Source organism: Propithecus coquereli, unplaced genomic scaffold (genome assembly GCF_000956105.1).
Source record: "Propithecus coquereli isolate 6110/MARCELLA unplaced genomic scaffold, Pcoq_1.0 Scaffold141, whole genome shotgun sequence".
Lineage (NCBI taxonomy): Eukaryota > Metazoa > Chordata > Mammalia > Primates > Indriidae > Propithecus > Propithecus coquereli.
Window position 1 is genome coordinate 3,056,408 of NW_012138414.1, and position 21,994 is coordinate 3,078,401.

The 21,994-nt window shown below is 37.5% G+C and overlaps 1 protein-coding gene across 1 annotated transcript in view; it reads right to left on the reverse strand.

Annotated features, from left to right (window-relative positions):
* Positions 1-21,994, reverse strand: part of LOC105806481 (orofacial cleft 1 candidate gene 1 protein) — a 103,780-nt gene that overhangs the window by 73,450 nt on the left and 8,336 nt on the right. Inside the window, exon 4 of the mRNA XM_012639622.1 lies at positions 6,217-6,303. Coding sequence (XP_012495076.1) covers positions 6,217-6,303 — 87 coding nt within the window. The remainder of the gene's footprint in view (positions 1-6,216; positions 6,304-21,994) is intronic.

A 21,994-nucleotide genomic window follows, 5' to 3' on the forward strand; every position in this document is an offset into this window, starting at 1 on the left:
CTTGCCAGATCTGTGTGATCTTAGGAAAGATATTAAATCTCCCCAAGCTTGTTTTTCTCATCTTCAAAATGGGAATAATAATGTCTACTTTGGAAGGATTTGTATTGGTTGGTCAGCTACCATATCCAACCTAACACATTTCTTGAGCACTCAGTAAGTAATAATAACTAAGATTTACAGGAGGCTCACCATATGTCAGATACCATGCTTGATAGTTTAAATTCATTTCCTTATTTATTCATTAATTCAACAAATATTTATCGAGCACCTGTTCTCTGCCAACTGCTGTGCTAGGTTCTAAGAATTCACTGGTGAGCAAAGTAGACATGATCTGTGCCCACTTACATCCAGCAGATGGTCTAACAGGGGAGAAACACACTTCACAGACAATTGCACTAATACATAGTTTCTTGGCCATTGTAATGAGTTCTATCAAGGAGGTAAACATGGGGAATCATGCAGGTTAGTCAAGGGAGTTAAGAATTGACAGTTAAGTTGAGCCTTTGTGAAGAGACGACATTGTCCAGGTAAGGAGGGAAGGAGGGTGTCCCACTAGCTGTGAGGGTTCCGTGTTCATGAGGGAAATAGCTCCATGTGTACAAGGAACAAAAAGAAATCCAGTGTGGCTGGAGCATGGTGAGCAAGTGGAAAAGATTTGAGATGAGGCAGGAACATACATTGGTCTCTACCCTAAACGCAACAGGCAGCAGGGAGAGGGCTTCAATAAGGAAGTAGCAAGATCTGATTTGATTCTAAAGATAATCCCTCCAGATGGTGGATGAGGACAGAAGGTGTTCAGGCATTCCAGGTGGGAGCTGAGGTTCACTTGTGATTGAGTGTGGGCAGAGGTGCTCAGAGCCCACAGCGTATGAGATGCATTAGATCTTATTATTTTAATGTCAGCAAATAAATTGAACATCATAGGTGAGCCAAGCACTGTGCCAGATCCTAAGGATATTTAAGGTCCCCTGGAGAAGACGACCAGTAAAGATAATTATAGCAATAAATATGATATGGTTTTTTTCCTTTGCCGTGCACCCCAGTTATTAACGGCAAAGGAAAAAAACCAAGGTGATAAGAGAAAGCAGCAGAGTTAAGGTTTGGTGATTAGGAGAACACATTTAATACTTCAAATTAACAGGCCCTCGTCACCCTGTGAAGTATTATTATGAATTAATAAATGATTATTAGAGACAGCCTGCAATGGTTAATTTTATGTGTCAACTTAGTTAGGCTATGGTGCGCAGTTGTTTAGTCAAACACCAATCTAGACTTGCTGCTAAGGTGTTTTCTAGATGTCATTAACATTTACAAGGGCAGACTTTGAATAAAGGTTAATATTTAAATAAGTAGACTTTGAGTGAAGAAATGATTATTAGAGACAGCCTGCAATGGTTAATTTTATGTGTCAACTTAGTTAGGCTATGGTGCCCAGTTGTTTAGTCAAACACCCATCTAGACTTGCTGCTAAGGTGTTTTCTATATGTCATTAACATTTACAAGGGCAGACTTTGAATAAAGGTTAATATTTAAATAAGTAGACTTTGAGTGAAGAAGATGACCCTCCATAACATGAGCAGGCCTTCTGCACTCAGTTGAAAGCCTTAAGAGAGAAGACAAGTTTCCCAAAGAAGAAGGAATGCTCTTCCACACTGCAACAGAGAAATTATTGCTCAGTTTCCAGTCTGCTGCCCTGCAAAATTCAGACTCCAGAATATAACATCAACCCTTACCTGATTTTCACATCAACTCTCATCTGAATTTCCAGCCCGCCAGCCTGCCTTACAAATAGCCTTGCCAGGGCCCACAGTCAAGGGAACCAATTCTTTAAAAATCTCTCTCTCTCATAAACATATGTATGCACTATGTAATATGCATATATTTTATATACAGATGTATCTTAGCAGGAGAGAGAGATCCTATTGGTTATGCCTCTTTGGAGAACTCTAATTTATAAGCTATTATTACCTATATCAGGTCATATACAAAATCGGAAAATAATAAATATTACACATCTACTATATAGCAGCACTGAAATCCATATTCTATATTAAGTAAACAGTTACTTATTATTCCATTAATTCATTATCAGGAATTATTACATTACTATGAATTATTATACTCATTCATTACAAGGAATTAAGGATAAAGCAATTATTTATTATTTTTACAATCTCTACTAGATAAAAATTAATGCCATATGCCCTTCTGGAATTTAGTGTAAAAAAATAAAATAGTGGGGGTAGTGGGTTATTTACACTGAAAAAGAGTGTCATTTCTATTAAACATTGGGTGTTACCTATCTACGGTGTTTCCCCTTATACCTTGACTTCCGGGAAACTCAAAGTATTAGTAAAGATGCGTGCTTCATTACAATAATAACATCATTGTCCTGTGTTTCCCATACACTGACTTCTTTCTTTCCTAGGTGTTCTCAAATGCCCCTCTCATCTTTACTTGGACTTTTCTGTAACCATGTGCATTTATGCTTCTATTGTGAGCTGTCTCAAATTATTTTAGAAGTAAGTAGAGTTTAGATTATAAACATATAAATATGAGAACAAGCTCAACAAAAGGGAAGACAGATGGAAGCAAGTAGACCTTTGGGGTGTTCCCAAAACTTCTTCCACCCAAAGCACTGTGAACTACACCTTTGCTGGGACCCGCCCAGCAGCCCTACTGTGTGCCTGCATGATCTTTAGCCCTGCGCCGCAGAGGAAGTGGGAAGATATGAGTGCTAATTGGTACTATCTGACTCCCTAAATGCAGTAACTGTGAAGGTCCGAGTGCTCAGCGAAAAGAAAAAGAAGCCAGCATGAACTACAAACGCACGACAGAGCTCCTCCTGGGAGGCTGCTGAGCTGAGTTCTCTCTCTTTACACCTGCATCTTCTTGTTTCTTCCACTGTCCTCCCCATCTCAACTCCCAAAGGTAATGGTTCATATCATTGACATTTTCTTATTTCGCCATCACCTGGACAATGGGACAGAATCTCGAAACTGGCAGAGGAAAGGCTTTTGGCCAATCGCTGTATCTCTGCACTGAATGAATGAATTCACCAATGGAAACCATTACTAGAAGAAATCCAATGTTAACGAGAGTACTTGATCCCACCTCGAACCAAGTCCCCTTTTTAAAGATGTATTATAATATTACTAAATTATTATATTATATATTATTTATATAATATGTTAGTACATATAATATATATCTTAATATTTCTGGAAATAGTATCCTTTAGATAGATTTCCAAAAAATAACATCCACTGGTGAAACTGGCAGTTAAATTTAAAGCCAATTTGTCATGACAGTAGTTTATGGAAAATCAGCTTGTGATCCTGGGAAAGTCAACACATCACAAAATATCCTTGTCAAAGAGCCACTAAAAGTATTTTCAAATATCTGATATAAAAGTGTTGTGTTTGATAATGGAATATTACAAACTACAGTTCATCTTATAATGAATATCAGTTTAATCTTCACAGATCTGGTATCTGGTCACATTAAGTTTATGGGTTAATATGAAAGTGTAGGGTCGTTCATTACTCATTGGTTTTTGGACAAATATGTATCACATACTTATTATGTATGAGGCACTAATTGCTGAAAATATAGCAACTAATGAACAAGACACGTAGAGTCCCTTTCCACATGGAATTTCCATGAAATTCTCGTTTCTTAATACCGTATGCAGAGTAGGAGATTAGCTATTAGGAGTGTGCATTGTGCACAATTGCTCATGAAAATACTCTAGAAGCTGGTAGAAATGTATGGCAAACTGATCTTTTATTAGTCACATTTGGCCCATTGCACTTCATTGATATCATATTTACACCACACAGGGTTCCAGGGAAATGAAACATAACTTATCTCGTAGAAAATTTAGGAGACTAGAGAAAACCTTTTTTTCAACCACAAGTTCCTAAGCTGTAGGAGGCAAATAGCCTAGATGAAGTGAAAATATTGAAATTCTCGCCTATTTTGAGAGAAAAAGATATCTGAAGTGTTCAGTCTGTCCAAATGACAAGGAATATAAAAACTTTTTCAATTGATATTGAAAAGTAAATCTCCCAGTTAAGAAAAAATTTCAGAGAGAGAAGAGAAAGAAAAACACTGAGGAAGAAATGAGGGAAGAAAATGGGAAGCAGACGGGAAGAAAAGGTGGGAAGGCAGTTACCAGGAAGCGAGAGAAGTAAAAACAGCCAGCAAGGGCTCAGCAGGAAGGAGGCTGGCGGCAGAACCCTCAGCCAGCCAGAGGGCCAGCTTCTCCCCCACCAGCGATGCCAGCACGGATCTGTGGGCGCAGGCAGAGAATGAGCTGCCTGCTCTAAAAGAGGAGACCCCAAGTGAGCCCACGGGAGTTGGGTTAAGTCACCTTTCCTAAATTAGGGAGTCCTGGCATGACAAACATTCTACCAAATATAACTATGTATTGTGATTCCTGAGGAATTAGACTTCAACTGATAATTCAATTGACGCTCCTGCCCAGAAGTCACTGGAATTGTCTCTCTGCCCTCAAGGTGTTTGGCAAATAAAAGGTTGAGATTTTCCTGTTTCAAATTCACCTAGACTTTTGAGCTACCAGTGAAAACTGGCCTTGAGAATAAGTCCCTGTCTTATCCTGTACACAGGTCTTTTGATGATATGTGTGGATTCTGCATCACTTAAAAATAGAATGGCTTTTATCAAAAGGTCCCGAACAACCAATGTTGGCGTGGTTGCAGAGAGATAGCAACACTCATATGCTGCTGGTGGGACTGCAAACTAGTGCAACCTCTAGGGAAAGCAATATGAGATATCTCAAAGAATGACAAGTAGAACTACCATTTGATCCAACAATCCCACTACTGGGTATTTACCTAAAGGAAAAAAAAGACATTTTATAAAAAAGACACCTGCACTCGAATGTTTATAGCAGCACAATTCACAATTGCAAAGATGTGGAAACAACCCAAGTGCCCACCAAAACATGAGTGGATTAATAAAATGTGGTATATGTATTCCATGGAGTACAACTTAGCCATAAAAAATGGTGAACTAATACCTTGTGTATTAATCTGGATGGAACTAGAGACCATTCTTCTAAGTGAAGTATCACAAGAATGGAAAAACAAGCACAACGTGTACTTGCCATTAAATTGGAACTAATCGATCAACATTTATGTGTACATATGGAAATAACATTCGAAATCAAGCAGGTGGGAGCAGGGAGGAGGGGATGGATAAATTCTCACCTAATGGGTATAACACACACTGTCTGAGGGATGGGCACATTTATAACTCTGACTCAAATGTGCAAAAGCAATTTTGTAACCAAAACATTTGTACCCCTGTAATATTCTGAAATTTTAAAAATCACAAAAAAATAAAAATAAATAAAAATAGGTTACTGAGAGCTATTTTGTAAAATAACCTTTGCACTGTGCTTGAGCCTTTTTGTGGGTGTGAGAATCCACCCCAGTCTTTCATTAAAAAGTGCAGATTTACCCCCATAATATCCTGATTTAAAAAAATAGAAATAATAATAATAATAAATAAATTTTTAAAAAGTACGGATTTAATGACTAGTACCCAATAGTGGGGTATGATCTTCTGGATTGCAAATAATTCTAAGTAACATTTGTCACTGTCAATATCTCACCAATGATCTTTATAAACCCCAAAGCGTTTTATAACTATAAAATATACATAACAGTGTGCACCTAAAGAGCACTTTTGAATTGCTGTTTTACAACTACAACTAGATTCATGATCACGGAAGAGGAGATTGTTATCATAGCACGGCATCTTCATGGTTCAAAACTTAGGTGGTAGTTCCACGCATGTGATGAAAGAAATTCAATAGTCACACTGTATGGAAATCTCATGTGCTGGACGCATTTTACTGAAGAATGCTCATTCTTAAATCCAAAGAACATAGATGCATCTGCCAAGTGATGATGATCTTCAGATGCTAACATGGGCCTTACGACAGCCCAAACTGCTTACGGTAGCCTCGGATGAGAGCAGACCGCTGCCTCTTTCCTCTGACCAGCTTGCTGTCCTTGATCAAAAATTACCTTCGCTGCCCGTCATGTTGTTAGCGGTTAAAACTTACCATTTAAATTGTAAGCTGCAAAATCTAAACGGAACTGCATGTGTGATCTTTGTCACCTCATTTTCATGAATGGAAAAGAATATTCTGACACAAAAATTACATACTTAATTCTAGCTCACCTTCTCTGCTGACCTCCATCCCACACTGCCTTGGGTTTATTTCCTCATCCATCAGTGGGTCAAAGTAATTTCTGCTGTATTCATTTCCTGTGGAAAGTACACGAGGTAAGGGTCAGTGATTATTAGAAGCACATGAACCAAAATGTTAATTTTGAAATCGACACCAGCACAGAAGGACCGTTTTAGCTCTTTTATAAGTTTAATTTTTTTACAAGTCTTCCAGGCCTCCCTTTTTGGTAATTATCATCTTGCAAAAGGTCATAAAAGGTAATTCAAGAAACAAGTTCATGCTATCTTTCTGTTGCGAAAAAGTTAATGAAAAAATTATCAAATGCAGACTTTAGAAGAATAATCAAAAAATTAAGTCAAAGTATTTTGAGGATATACTCCAAAAATGGATGTAGTTGGGTTATAATGATGTGTGGAGTTCACTGATGACTATATTTACTCACTTGTATTTCACTAAGCATATCATATTGTTGTGTCCAGAATTCCATTTGCCAACTTAGTGATGTCTTATTTATGAGAAATTGTTGCAAAATTTCCATGTCGATAGGTGAATGAAAGGAAGAAAGAGGGAAAGACAAAGAGAAAAGAAGGAAGGGAGGGAGGGAGAAAGGAAGGAAGGAAGAGAGAGCCCTGTTTATAAGTATTTTTATGTCAACTTACATAACATGAAGGGAAAGTACAAATGATTTAGCCAGAAATTTATTCAGCACACATCAACAATATCAACACACACCAGAATTTCTCACTTTGCCTTTCCCACATATTCTGTCCTCATCACCAGCACCAGAAGCTATAGCATCGGGTATGACTTTGTAATGGAAAAAGGTCTGCTATCAATTTTCCCAATCTAGTGCCATACTTCCTGCGGACTGAAATGTATATGTCTGTTGCTAGTAATTTGCATTCAGCAAAGTATAACCTACTCTGATGATAATTCAAGTTCCCTCAAACACTACAAAAGAAATAAAGCATTGTAGAGTAAAAACAACAATTTTAAAAGTATGGCTCACAGGGAAGGGCTAGTACATACGAGGTATACTGTGATATTCCATAGTGTATTTGTTTCAGGATCAAAAGTAATCCAAACAGCGGCTCCTTCTCCAAGGCTAAATGAAATTTTGATGTGAACCTACGTTTAATTTTTATTTCTGGGCCGACATATTTTTGCTGTCAGTCTGTTCTATCAATGTAGTAAGTACAAGAACTGAAAATCTGCTTTACCTTGAGGTCTCAATAAAGAAAAAAGAAATGAGTTTCATCTTTGTTACTTTATCTGTCAACAACTAATAGGCTGGTATGAATCAGGGCCGTATGTAATCAAAGTCTTATGTACTGCAGTAACGGCCATTCTTCCTCGTTCACTGTAATTGTTTGTTTGTTTCCTCTCCCACAAAGCACTGTGACACTCTAAGTACACTCTCATATGCTGGCAAAATAATTAACCTATATTAGAGCAAAGAAGGTAGCATATTCCTTATTATATTGCCACACCAGCATCCGCCAACTGCTGGTACCCACACCTGGAAGCGTCCCCAGTCCAACACAGAACTCAACTTCTTTGCCTACTGTAATAATTGGTTAATAAATATTACCAAAATAATCGATACCTTGGTGAGTGAAACAAGACAAGACGTTTTTAACCAAAAGTCTGGAGAAGTGTATTTGGTTTTTAGGTTCTTGAACCATTTTCATCCCTGTCGTCAGTTGAGATGTTGGGGTCTTGCCCAGCTGCACGTGAAGGAAGCTGGCCCAGCAGGAGCCTTCTGCGCTGCTAAGTCTCCCTTCAGGGTTCGATGTCTCCCCACAAAACAAGGAGATGGGCCCCTGTAAGGTCCGTGCAAATTGCTCCTTCCGCATTGACTATGGGGCGAGGAACACGTATTCAGTTCCAGACCCCGCTCCTGCAGTGGTTGCCCCTGTTTCCCCTTCTGGGGTACCACGCACGGCATTTCACAAGGACAGAATTCTGGGGTATCTTGAGCAAAAAGCCCTTGACACTTTTAGTACTGCTTTCCTTTAAATATCCTCAAGTTCCATATTATATTACATATTTATAGAATTTATGCATTTTTATAATTTGTATGCATTTTATATTATAGTTTAAATTCTGTTATGTACTGTTTTACAAATACAGTATTATACTTGTCTATTGTCTGTCTGCCCCACCAAAGCATAAACTCCGTGAGGGCAAAGTCGTTAGTTACCTTTTTGCCCACTGCATCACACTCCGCACCTAGAATAGTGCCTGACACACAGAGCAGCTCACAATATGATCCCGATTCCTTAATTAAATAAATCTCTCCTGGAAACCTATTGCAGTGCCCTAATCCTTTCATTGGCTAGCTGTTCTTTCTGGATTAAATGAGCGACAAGTTATCACCTTTCATCACCTTTTCTTCCTCTCTTCCTTCCTGTTCCCCCTTCCCTCTCTCCTCTCCTTCAGGCCCCCAGGCCTTTTCTGTTTAATTGAGTGCTTCTAGGAACCAAGCACCGTGTCTGGATTTAAAAAACAAAACAAAAAATCTCTGAGAACGAGGAAGCTACACATACACAGTCTGGTTCGCTTTAACACTGTGGTAAAGGACAGAGTCTGTTCTGGCCTGTGGAAGAAGCATCCGGCCCTACTGGGGGCTTCGAAGAAGACTTCCTGCAGGAAATGCTGCCTGATGGAAGTTTTTGAAATATGATTAGGAATTAGCCAAGTCAAAAATACAAGGGAAAGAAATTGTCAGCTGAGGGAGAAGCCTGGATAAAGGAGAAAAGGCACAAAGGCATAAAGGGATGTTCCACGGTTTTTCCCAGCCTCCTGTAAGTTACAATTCAGTAAAGTGAACAACATAATCCAATCTTCTTCACTAGTCCATAATCAAGTTGACTAGTGTATTTGCTCAAATTTATTAGCGTGTTTTTGTACAGTGTCACTTTATGATGTTGCATATCCATTCGTTCATTCAATCAATACTCACTGAGTACTTACTATGTGACTATAGCAGTAAAACCAAATGCTCGAAAATCTCCCCCCATCACAGGACTTACATTCTGTGAGTGGAAGAATAAACACAATAAATGTGCATTTTACAGTTTACTAGATGGCGGTAAGTAATGTGGGGAAAAATAGCGCCAGGTAAGGATGATCAGATCCCCAGGAAGAGGTCGGGGCTGCATCTTGTGTGCATACTTTTGTTTCAAACGAAGGATGCCACTCAGGAGTAAGATACCACGCTCGCAAGACAATTGAGATATTGAAGCTATAATGTATTTATTGTCATTTATAACATTATTTTGCCAATTGCTTGCTGTAACATAAATCAGCCTATGAATCAAATAAGAACACACTGTAAAATATTACAATGATTATTGCTTTCTATCAGTATTTCTTGCCCCAGAAAGTCAATAATTTGAACACAGCAGGCAGAGTTCAGGATGGTGAAGCACATGGAAACTGTTATAAATTTGGAAACAATGGACTTCATCTTAGCACTAGCTCCTTTTGCTCGTGTTTTCATTGGATGGTGTCAGGATTTAATAAAATGGGATGGTTTTAGGAGAGGGCGTATATTACCAGAAGGTAGATTGCTAATAGAATAAATTCCTAGAAGTGTCCTAATCATTCAGAGTATGCTTTTGGATATATCTAAAATCATCTCACAGGAAAATTAACAGACCCACTGAGAAATTTAAAGTAGGGCATTTAGCAATACAAATACAATAGGCTTTAATGTGGCTGATATTTAACTCTTTGTGATTTTCAGAAGAATAATGATAATCACATTTGCATACATACACATGTATATGTAGAAGTGTGGTTCTATATTGACACAATCAGATGTGATATATAAACTAATAAATCAGTAAATTGGTCTTATCAGTACTCTTGGTACTCTATTTTTGCTTCCAGCTTCCTGGCAATAGCTGCTTGATGTTTAGAATCAGCAACAGTTAATGCATTTCTTGTGCATTTTTTACTGAATTGGGGGAGGAAAACACAAGCACTTGCCTTCTGCCCTTCCACATGTATCACGTTTTCCTATCATTTAACTCAGAGCAGCTTAGAACATAATCAGGACTTTCACTTAAATTACACTGTACATGAACTTTGGTCAGGTAACCCTCCAGTGGGCACCCATGCAGTTCCTCGGGGGCTACAGGAGTGAGAATGAAATTGCCCACCAGGGGAAGGTTAGTACAAATCATCCAAGTGTCTTGACTCGACGAGGCAATCACTTCCTTTCAAATCAGCTACATTAGTTAGAGAGGAAGAAAATCCGAATGCAACTATCTATTCCTTGGGAGGTTTTTATTAGCCCCATTTTTGTCCTTTTCCTATAAATCCATCTGCTTCAGCTCAGCTTTTTATCACCAATCCCTGTGCTTTCTATAATATGTTATAAACTAAGTAAACACATGTAAACTAAATAACTAAACAGTTTATATTCTACGATTACAGTCATGCACCAAATTTTTACAAAATAGGATATTCTTCTGAACATTATTCCTTTTAAAGGCAGAAAGCCTAGAAAACCGAAATGAAATTTTATTCCTATGAAGTTTATAAATAAATGTGAGAAAACATCACATTTTCCCCTCTTTGAAAATCCAATACAGATATCTCAAGTTTAAATATCCATGGGACCAGACAGTTTACATAAATATAGGAAACACAAATGTGGAAATCCGGGGACAGCACTAGACTATGGAGCAGCAGGAACTATGTTAGACCCAGACATGCTGCACAATACTGAATCCATTCAAATACTATTTCCATGGTGCTGATTTACAAATATTTTTAAATGAAAGGTAGCTAAAAATACAATAATACTTAATATGATAAAAAATAGCTATCTTAAATTGAGTCTTCATTATACTAAATAGCAAAACAAAAACCACAACAAAAAACCCAAACAAACAATAAAACCTAATGACAAAAACACAAACTATGACTTGGATGTCCACTATCAACATTATTAGCCAACATTCTCTAGGAAATCTTGGCCAAAGCAGTTACGGCAAAAATAAGGGAAACGTGCACTAAAATTATTGAAAAAAATTATATGTTATGTAATTTTTAGCTGAAGACGAGGTGATTCCATGCCATGAAAACATAAGAAATTTGACTTGAAAAACCTTTAGAACAAAGAAGAAGATATTATGAGAATAATATCTTGGCAAGTAGCCAGATGATCATAAAGAATTGTTAACTTTTCTAAATACCAACAATAGCCATGTAGAAGATATAATGACTAAATAGCAAACTAAAACCCGTAATAGAGCTCCATATAACCTTTGATAATTAATTAACATTAGACTGTCATAGTAATCCATAGGCAGTCATCAAGATTATTAAACTCATCTAAAAACTCAAACTGATATAAACAGCAAGAGTTAAAAACAGGAAGTTAAAAACAGGAGTTAAAAACAGGAAGATAGAGAAATGTGATACCATTTCCCTTTTCTTCTTTCTGGAAAGGATAATCTGTGAAAACTGGTCTGCTGCTAACACAGTATTTGAGAGCTGGTGCCATGTTGGACAAATTAGCTTTCTGGGCTGCTTGTTCCTACTTCCTTTCCAAATCTTGTGGGTATTGGATATATCAGTGATTTGAAAATCTAAATAGGGTAACAGTTGAAGTTTGCTAACAAGTTCTAATTAATTGAGCCATATTCTTTCTTCCCCTAAGGCCCTCCCTCATGTAAATGATGAGGCACTTTAACTGGCAAACCACTAGAGTGCTGTTGAGTGCTAATTGCCTCAGGGTTTCATCCCGCAGTACCCTAAGGCATTCGTGCATCCTGAGCTCGCTGGACCCAGAATCCTCAAAGAGTTGAAGCACGTCCCTAAGTACCCAACTTCTAAACAGAAAGATACTTCCAGTACTTAAATAATTGTGGTAATTCAAAGGTTAAGTATAAATATACTGGTTTTCCCCCCATATTTAAAAGTTCCCGAAAGATCATATCAAAGTAGGTTTTCTTTCCTGACTGGCAACATTATCTTATAGGTAAATAAATTTATGTATACAATTTGGAATATTGCCTTTCAAAATACAAAGTACCCGACATTAGATATCAATCATCCCTCTAATCTTTCCAATTGTGCCTTCATGCATTTAACAATATGTCTTCCTCGTGGATCTAAGATTATTTATATTTATGTATTGCATTTAAGGGTTCACTCAGGTAATAATGCTTTTCATCACACTGAAGCACACTTTGCTATGAAAACAATCAATATAATGGGCTGCTAGATTGAATTTAGACAAAATTAATAATCTTTTCTCTAAAAAATCTGATAATTTATAGATAAACTCTTTATCTCATGATTTCCCATTTTTTAAATAGGGTTTTTGGTCAGTTAATCCAATGAAGGCTAAAGAAATCTTATTTTCTGTTAAATTCTTTTTGACAGAAAACAAAAAGTATCTAAAAGAAACTCTAAATGGAATTATTTCAAGATTAAGGAATAATCTAAATTATGCTAAAAGCATAAAATACTAAGCGTAAAAAAGCATGTGCTAAAAGTATGAAATACTAGGCCAGATGAGGTGGCTCAAATTTGTAATCCCAGCATTTTGGGAGGCAGAGCCAGGAGGATCTCCTGAGGCAGGAGTTCAAGACCAGTCTGGGCAACATAGCAATATCCCACTTCTAAAATGTTTGCTATTTTTTTAATTAGCATAGCATGGTGGCACACACTGGAGTCCCAACTAGCTGGGAGGCTGAGGTGGGAGGATCACTTGAGCCCAGGAGTTGGAGGCTGCAGTGAGCTATGATCATGCCACTGCACTCCAGCCTGGGCAACAAAGTGAGATCCTATCTCTAAAAAAACAAAAAATAAATACATACTAAGGTCATAAAAAAATTTCTAGTAAAATTTTCCTTAAAATGAAAATGCAACTATGAAACTACAGTTAAAATGGTGGCCTAATGAAGTTTGAAATTTATATGGAATTTCATTGATATAATGAAACTTCTTACTCTGGCAGCAAAAAAGTCCTTTTAAAAATTTCACCTAATATTTTAGCAGATGTAGGTGAACAATTCAGTGAACTGTTCAACTGCTAAGATAGGCACTATATCACTAATGTATCAGAAAACTGATGTTTTTCTCTCAGTTTTCTTCACTATGTATCTATGTTTATACTAGGAAAGTCCTTGGACCTCTATAAAATCAGCCATATGATCTCTAGTTCTGGCATTTCTAGATTCTAAGATTCTTAAGCATCCTTTTCATCATCATGTAGATCCTTGTGCCCACATTTTTATTTTAAAAGTCTATGAATTTCATTGACATATAAACTTAGCGGTTTAAATGTATGAATCCTTCTCTTATCAATGAGCTACAATAATAAAGTAATATCCTTGAATGTTAAAATGATTCTTATAAAGATTCTTTCTTCAAACAACGATTATGACAGATTTTAGAAAATATTATTTTGAAAAGTCCTACATTGGAGTTTTCGCTAACATCAATTTGAAGAGAAGATATAAAAATGACTATGCTAAATACTTGGTCAGGTGTTACCAATGGCGTCAATTTTAGCATTAACAGAAACAGAAGAGGACAACACAAACAGATATTCTGCTGCCGATTTCCCAGGCAAATCTGTCTGATCACCTGGGGGTAGGTGGCTCCTTCTGAGAAAAAAAAAAATTAAGTTTTCTTCTGCTGTTGACATTCCCAAAACTACAATGTTTGATTAAAATTCCCTTTCCTCAACTGGGCAAACATTGTTTTAGAATTCTGTTGTTCCACTTTAAAAAAAAAAAAAAAAGAGGACAGGAAAGGAAACTTAAATTGATTCATATAAACTGACCAGATATTTTATACAACTAATATCTATATAAAATATTTCTGCATTTTAGCAGGAAGGATTCTTTCCTGAGGATTTATTTTTAGCCTTCCAAATCAATGAAAGAGATTCAAATCACTTAGGAGCCAAATGGTATCTAAAGACACAAATCCAGGTCAGTTCAATAAACCTAAAGCGAATGATTTCCCTATATATTTTCTTTTTCTTAATAATAGTTGAGATGTCCCAAAGCAAAAAATATTTTTAAATGTTCCATAAATTTTATATAACACCTGTTTTCCATCTTAAGGGAAAAACAGCTATAAATGAGAACAATGTAAACAGTTTTATACAGTATCACTTCTAAAATAATCTAGGCTACGTGCACTACGGGGAAAAACAATTCTCATCACATATTTGCTCAGACACTTTGAATTATGCACTTAACACAAGTGTTTCTATGTTATTTTTATTACAAGTTTTTGTACATGTGTATTTCTAATAGCCACAGTGGTCTGAAGATAAATTTAGGGTCATAATTATAACCCTAATCCAGGATTCCTCTACTTCACGCATAACCATTGTGGCTCTCCTACTTTTAAATCAAACTACCCCTCATGTCTTTTGGAAGGATCAAAAGCTTTAGATCACATACGCTCGGAATTCATTCCTCTCAGCTTCTGTGGGACATCTGCCATTTTCTTTCTCTACTGTTCAGCCTTCTGCGTCGCTGCCTGATGTCAAGAATTCTATGCTGGCAATGATGCTCTTCAAAGCACAAATGTCTCCACATCCATCATGACACCACTGGTGGCACCTCTGCTCCACAAAGCCATGTGAAAATTAACTTCCCATCAATTCCAGAACTGCTGCCAGGGCCACCTCAAGTGACTGCTGCTGCCTCTCACACTGATTCCTGCTGGCTCCCTTTGTGGGCCATGCCATTTCTCTCCAATATCCTCTCTGATTCTGATCAAACCTGGAACTCACACCTCTGTCCATCCCACGCTCCATCAGCAATGCCAAGTGAAGGGGAACCGTGTGTGGCCTCTCCACCCCACCCTGCCACATGCTGCTCTTCCCTTTACACAGAGCACCAGGTAGAGCTACTGAGGCCCCCTCAACTGATGGAGATCTCCAGTTTTTACTCCAAGCTCCTCTCCCTGAGTCCCAGGAATGAATGCCTACGGATTAGACCACAGGACAATATGATTGGCAAACACTGTGCTGTAATCAAAACTACCTTTCCTCTCTGGCCCTGAGATATTGGCATGAGATCAAGCTCGTGTGCCTGACTGTCTCTTTCCTTGGAATAAGTCCCTTCCCAGGAGGCATTTTAGTCTTTCTTTAAATGAAAATGCAACAAAGGAACCAGTCAAATGATGGCTAAAGAGAGCTTAGTGAGATTTGAATTTAATATGGAATTTCAATGATATAGTACAGTTTCTTATTCTGATGGCCAAAAAGTACTTTCTTTAAAAAATTTTCCCAAATTCTAAAGGGAACTAGGTTAAAAGAAAAAAAAGTAATTTCTATGCAACTGCTAAGATATTGATCACACCATTGACGTATCAGAAAACCTAAATTTCTATCAGTTTTTTCACTAAAAGTCTGTGTTTATTTTAGGCCACTTTAATCCACAAATCCTCAGATACGGTCAGTCCTAAAATGAACATAGCTTATTTTAATCAACTAGACTGGAATCCCAATTATACTATTATGGTATGTGCACACACATACACACACACACACACATATTTTTCCTGTTTTTCCCACACATCTAGAAATGCTCAAAGAAATGGTATTTATAAAATAGATGTAAAAGCTTTTATGAGAAAATACTGCTTTCTCAAGAGTGCCAGGTTAATCTGAGTCAATCAACTATAATCTCAAGACAGGCATATCTCATCTTATTATGCTTCACTTTATTGTGCTTTGCAGATACTGCATATTTCAGAAATTTAAGGGTTGTGGCAACCCTGCAGTGAGTAAGTCTATCAGCATCATTTTCCAACACCATGTGCTCACTTCATGTCTCTGTGTCACAGTTTGGTAATCTCGCAATATTTCGAACATTTTTATTATTATTACATCTCCTATGGGGATTTGTGATAAGTGATCTTTGATGTTACTATTGTCATTGTTTTGGGGCACCATAAACTGCACACATACAAGGTGGCAAGTTGAATCAGTAAACATGTATATTCTGACTGCTCCACCAAAAGCCCATTCCCCCAACTCTCCCTCTCCTCAGGCCTCCACTATTTCCTGAGGCAATCTTGAAATAAGGCTGATTAATAACCCTACAATGGCCTCTACATGTTCCAGAGAAAGGAAGAGTCACACATCTCTCACATTAAATCAAAAATTAGAAATCATCAAACTTAGTGAGGAAGGCATGTCAAAAGCCAAGATAGGCCAAAAGCTAGACCTCTTGCACCCGTTAGCCAAGCTGTGAATGCAAAGGAAAAATTCTCAAAGAAAATTTAAAGTGCCACTCCATTGAACAAACGAATGATTAGAAAGCAAAACAGCCTTATTGCTGATATGGAGAAAGTTTGAGCCATCCAGATAGAAGAGCTGAACAGCCACAAAATTCCCTTAAGCCAAAACCTAATCCAGAGCAGGGTCTTAACTCTCTTTAATTCTGCAAAGACTGAGAGAGATGAGGAAGCTGCAGAAGAAGTTTGAAGGTAGCAGAGGTTGGTTCATGAAGCTTAAAGAAAGAGGCCAGTTCCGTAACACAAAACTGCAAGATGAAGCAGAAAGTGCTGATGAGAAGCTACAGCAAGTCATCCAGAAGATCTAACTAAGATCATTGATGAAGGTGGCTACTCTGAACAACAGATTTTCAATGTAGGTGAAACAGCCTTCTATCGGAATAAGATGCCATCTAGGACTTTCATAGCTAGAGGGAAGTCAATGCCTGGATTCAAAGCTTTAAAGGGCAGGCTGACTCCCTTCTTGGGGGTTAATGTAGCTGGTGACTTGAAGCCAAATCTCATGTACCATTCTGAAAATTTTAGGGTCCTTAAGAATTATGCTAACTCTATCTGTGCTTTATAAGTGGGGCAATGATGCTGGATGACAGCATATCTTTTCATGCCATAGTTTACTGAATATTTTAAGCCCATTGTTGAGATCTACTCCTGAGAAAGAAAAAAGATTCCTTTCAAAATATTACTGCTCATTGACAATGCACGTGGCCACCCACGAGCTCTGATGGCGATGTACACTGAGATAAATGTTTTTTTCATGCCCACTAACAAGATCTACTTTGCAGCCGTGGATGAAGGAGTAGTTTCGACTTTCAAGTTTTATTATTTCAGAAATATATTTTGTAAGGCTATAGCTGCCATACATAGTAATTCCTCTGATGGATCTGGGCAGAGTTAATGGAAAACTTTCTAAAAATTATTTGCCATTCTAGATACCATTAAGAACATTAGTAATTCATGGGAGGAGGTCAAAATATCAACATTAATGGGAGTTTGGAAGAAGTTGATTCCAATTCTCATGGGTGACTTTGAGGGGTTCAAGACTTCAGTGGAGGAAGTAACTGCAGATGTGGTGGAAATAGCAAAAGAGGTAGAATTAGAAGCAGAGCCTGAAATGTGACTGTATTGCTGCAATCCCACGATAATACTCGAACGGATGAGGAGTTGCTTTTTATAGACAAGTAAGAAAAGTGGTTTCTTGAGATGGAATAGTCTCCTGGTGAAGATGTTGTGAACACTGTCGAAATGACAATGGATTTAGAATATTACGCACAAACTTAGTTGATAAAGCAGCAACAGGGTTTGAAAAGATTGACACCAATTTTGAAAGAAGTTCTACTGTGGGTAAAATGCTGTCAAACATTATCATATGCTGCAGAGAAATCTTTCATGAAAGGAAAAGTCAATCAATACACCAAACTTCGTGGTTGTTTTCTTTTAAGAAATTGCCACACCCAACCCAACCTTCAGCAGCCCTCACCCTGACCAGGCAGCAGCCATCAACGCTGAGACAAAACCCTTCACAGCAAAAAGATTATGACTCGGCGAAGGCTCAGAAGATCATTAGCATTTTTTAGTAATAAATTAGTTTTTAATTAAGGTATGCACATTAGTTTTAGACATAATGCTATTGCATACTTAATAGACTATAGTATAGTGTAAATGCAACTTTTATATGTACTGGGAAACCAAAAAATCTGTGTGACTATTGCAATATTTGCTTTATTGCAGTGGTCTGGAACCAAACCTGCAATGTCTGTGGGATATGCCAGTAGTTGCCCTCAATTTAGCTTTGCTGACATAATATATTTCATAAACATAGAGATTCTTCATCTCTGTTCTGTTACTTTTATATTTCTCACACCTAGCATAGTGCCTAAAAAGCAAAAATGTTCAGCAAATATGCTTTTCAATGATTGAGGAGGAATAAATAGAAAGATACATAAAGCATTTTTAGTGTTTTATATGTAACTCCTAAGCAAAATACTGTATAAATTATTTTACATCCAACTATTCATGCATATACCATTCTATTTTCATTTAAGTTGTACTGACATTATTAACAATAAGATATGATCAGTAAATAACCAAAGACATGCGGACCATGGGGGACATTTATCAGATTTTTTTTTTTTGGCTTATTTGTTTTTGCTGTCTTGCATCCATTTCCCGTCCCTAATGGCATCACAGTTTCCTAGTCCCATTGTGAATAGTCTCGATGCGCCAGTAACTCCAGATTCCTCTCTCCAACTACAGAAGCCAGGAGGGCTCAACAGAACCTGCTTCTCCTACCCCCTGGTAAATCCAGGAGGCAGGCAAGTGGCAGATGCATGGTCACGCAAATGCTCTCCCCTAGGACTTTGAATTTTGAATAAGTAAAGCAAGGATGAAAAGAATACTTGGCAATTGCTCATCACAGTGGCAATCGCTGTATCAGAACCAGACTGCTCCTATGACACACTTACTGTGTTTCCAACTTCTATACCTCCAGGCACTTTGGTTTCTGCCTATTCCCACCATCAATTCTCAGAGCCCACAAAATCCTTCTGTTTAAATTAGTCAGAGATGGTTTCTGTTGCTTACCGCCAAGGAACCCTAAGTGACACGTGTCCACGCAAGCATCCTAACAGCCATTCTGCATCCTTGGAAGATGCCACCATGTTATCTCTAGCAGAGGAGCACAGCAACAACTGTAATCCTCAACTCCCAGGAAAAAATAGGGAAAAGGAAACTTGGATCCCTCAATAGTCTCAAATCTAATCTTATTAGTAAGTGTAACTATGCCCGCTTAAACAATAATGCATAAAATTGGTTACATCCATTTCCTTTCCTCTTATCAGTCTTGAAATAATCTCAATGAGAGTTAGAAATTAAAAGGGAAAAAATTCCCAAGTGCAATTAATCACTCACCATTAGTTTAGCTGTCCTACTATCCAGTTCTATAATTATTTCTATTTCTTCCTATCCAAAGTCTTTCCAAAGCCCCTTCTCGCATCTGTTCCACATTTCATTTAACTGCCATTTAGATTCAGGCATTAGCTATCTTTTTAGTGCCACCCTGTAATATCTTCAGAATATTAAAGATGCCCTTTCTACTCATCCAGCCCTCAGGCCTTGTTAGGTTGGAAACCTAAGCCAACTCTCTTTCTCTCTCTCTCTCTCTCTCTCTCTCTCTCTCTCTCTCTCTCTCTCTCTCTCTCTCTGTGAAATTCTCAGCACATGCTGTGGCTTCTCTAGCCATCTCCCTATTCAACTGCTGTAATTTTGAACTTCCCATTCCATCGGTTGAATCCCCATAAGGCCAGGATGTAGCCAGCAGTGAGCACAGAGGACGAGCTGAGACACTGGGATCAGGAAAGCAGTGTAAACACGTGAACTCAGGGCAAGATGGAGCCGAGGACATGTGGCTTCAAATGGTCACATATATGAAATTCCACTGGGAATTTACAAAATAGGGTGTCTAATGTTTTTGCTGATCTCCTGCCTACCAATGCAAGGCCAATGGGAATTGAAAGAAGAGTGCGAAGCAGAGCCTGGCAGACTTTCATCAGACTTGAGGGAGCAAAGGCAGAGCAGGCTTGGAGGGGATGCAGCGACCGCAGGAAGAAAGGACTGAGAGCTCTCTTCTGTTCTGTCCTGTTCTGTTTCCCATTCACACCCTGCAAAAATGACTGATACCAATTTATATTGTCAGCTCTGCTGCATATTGTCATTTTCCATGAAAACCCATTAGATGAATGAGCTTCAGAGAATATCTTAACATTGGAGTACACTTGAGGATGCACGAAGTCCTGCCAAGTGACCTTGAGATCACTGCTTGGTTCAAAGTAGTCGTCTATTTTGCCTATTCCTAAAGATCAATGTGTCCCTACTTTAATTACTTGTCTACTATACAAAGGGATTCAATCCATCATGAATTTGAAATCCTTTTTATCTGTGATTTTGGCTTTAGAAAATTGCTCTCCTAGACATCGATTTCATAATTTAAATTGCTATTTATCAAATAATTTTACATTTCCTTGAGATAATTTGCATAAAATAAGGTTGGAATTCTACCACTCCCACAATGCCTTCCTTTAAAAAGCATCTCAAAGGGGTGAATGTATTGATATTTTCTCACAAAATGACAATTTGAGGGAACTGTAATAATACTGTGGGGAAAATATGTAACGACTCTATTTTGTCTAAGTAACCATGTTGGCAATTAATATAAGTGTTCTTTGTAAAATTGTATTAACACGAAACATTGTGTTCAATAATATCTAGCAGTTTCTAAATTCACATATTTCAATATTCTTCCTTGTTCACGTACCATAAAATTGCACATCTCATTTGCAATTAAATTTTTTTGGAAGTTCTCTCAAGGGGGACAGGGAAGGGTAGAAATATATCAAATGTATTTTTTTTAATTGGCTATGTTCCAGAATAGAGATGGTGTAACCCCTTTCTATGTCAATGACTGGCTGGATTTGTAAGGATGATAAATCATCCCTGGATTTTTCATCCAAAGCTCCTTCTCTTTGATTCCTCCCACTCTGCTCTGCTTTTGGGGTTATAAATTTTCTCTCTCTCCATTTTCTAAAACCAAGTCAACAATCACATGCGAACATTCCCTCTATGCCTATTCCCATTTCTAAGATGTAGGGACTAAACCTATGGCAGCATGCCTATGGAGGACTTGAAAAGGAGCTAGCTTGCATTGAAGTTTGCGTACAATGTAATATACACACTGGATTTCAAATATTTTGTTCCAGAAGAATGTAAAATATCTCAATTTTACATAGATTATAAATTGAAACAATAATGTTTTAGAGATATTGGTTTAAATAAAATATGTTATTAAAATTATTTAACCTATTTTCTTTTTAATTTTGTTAAGATGGCTATTAGAAAATTTAAAATTACATATGTGGTTACCATTATATTTCTATTGGATAATGCTTGCCTGTAATAGTTACTTATACCCTAAAAGTTATCACAGATGTCATCCTTTTTATGACCTCATCTTTCTCTCTCTCCAGCACCTGGTATACCATAAGTGTAATTATTCTCCATGCCTCATTGTGAGTTTCAAACAGCTAAGTCACCAAGTGGTACTCCACTTCTAAATATTTATTTAAAAACCTAAAATTTGAGGGTGTTTTTAGGGTTTTTTTTTTTTTTTGCCCCAAGTAATGAAAATTCTTATTGAAGAAATTCTGAACAGCTCTATCAAATTTAAATTTGTAAAGAAGGCCGGCTTCATCCTGCATTTGGGCTAAAGAAAACATCTTTCTCCTCAGGGTCTAACCATGAAATACCCTAGCTCAATAAAGAAGACCAATTTCCCATAAAGGGAACCAAAGATCTAAAAACTGCCTTTGGACTGATGACACCAAAAGTTTATCTTCTGAGTCAAGAGTTGACTAAGAAGCCAAATGGATGCCAAGGGGCTCTAACTCTCTCTTCACATTCCTGAGCATTCGCCACCCTTGCCAGCAT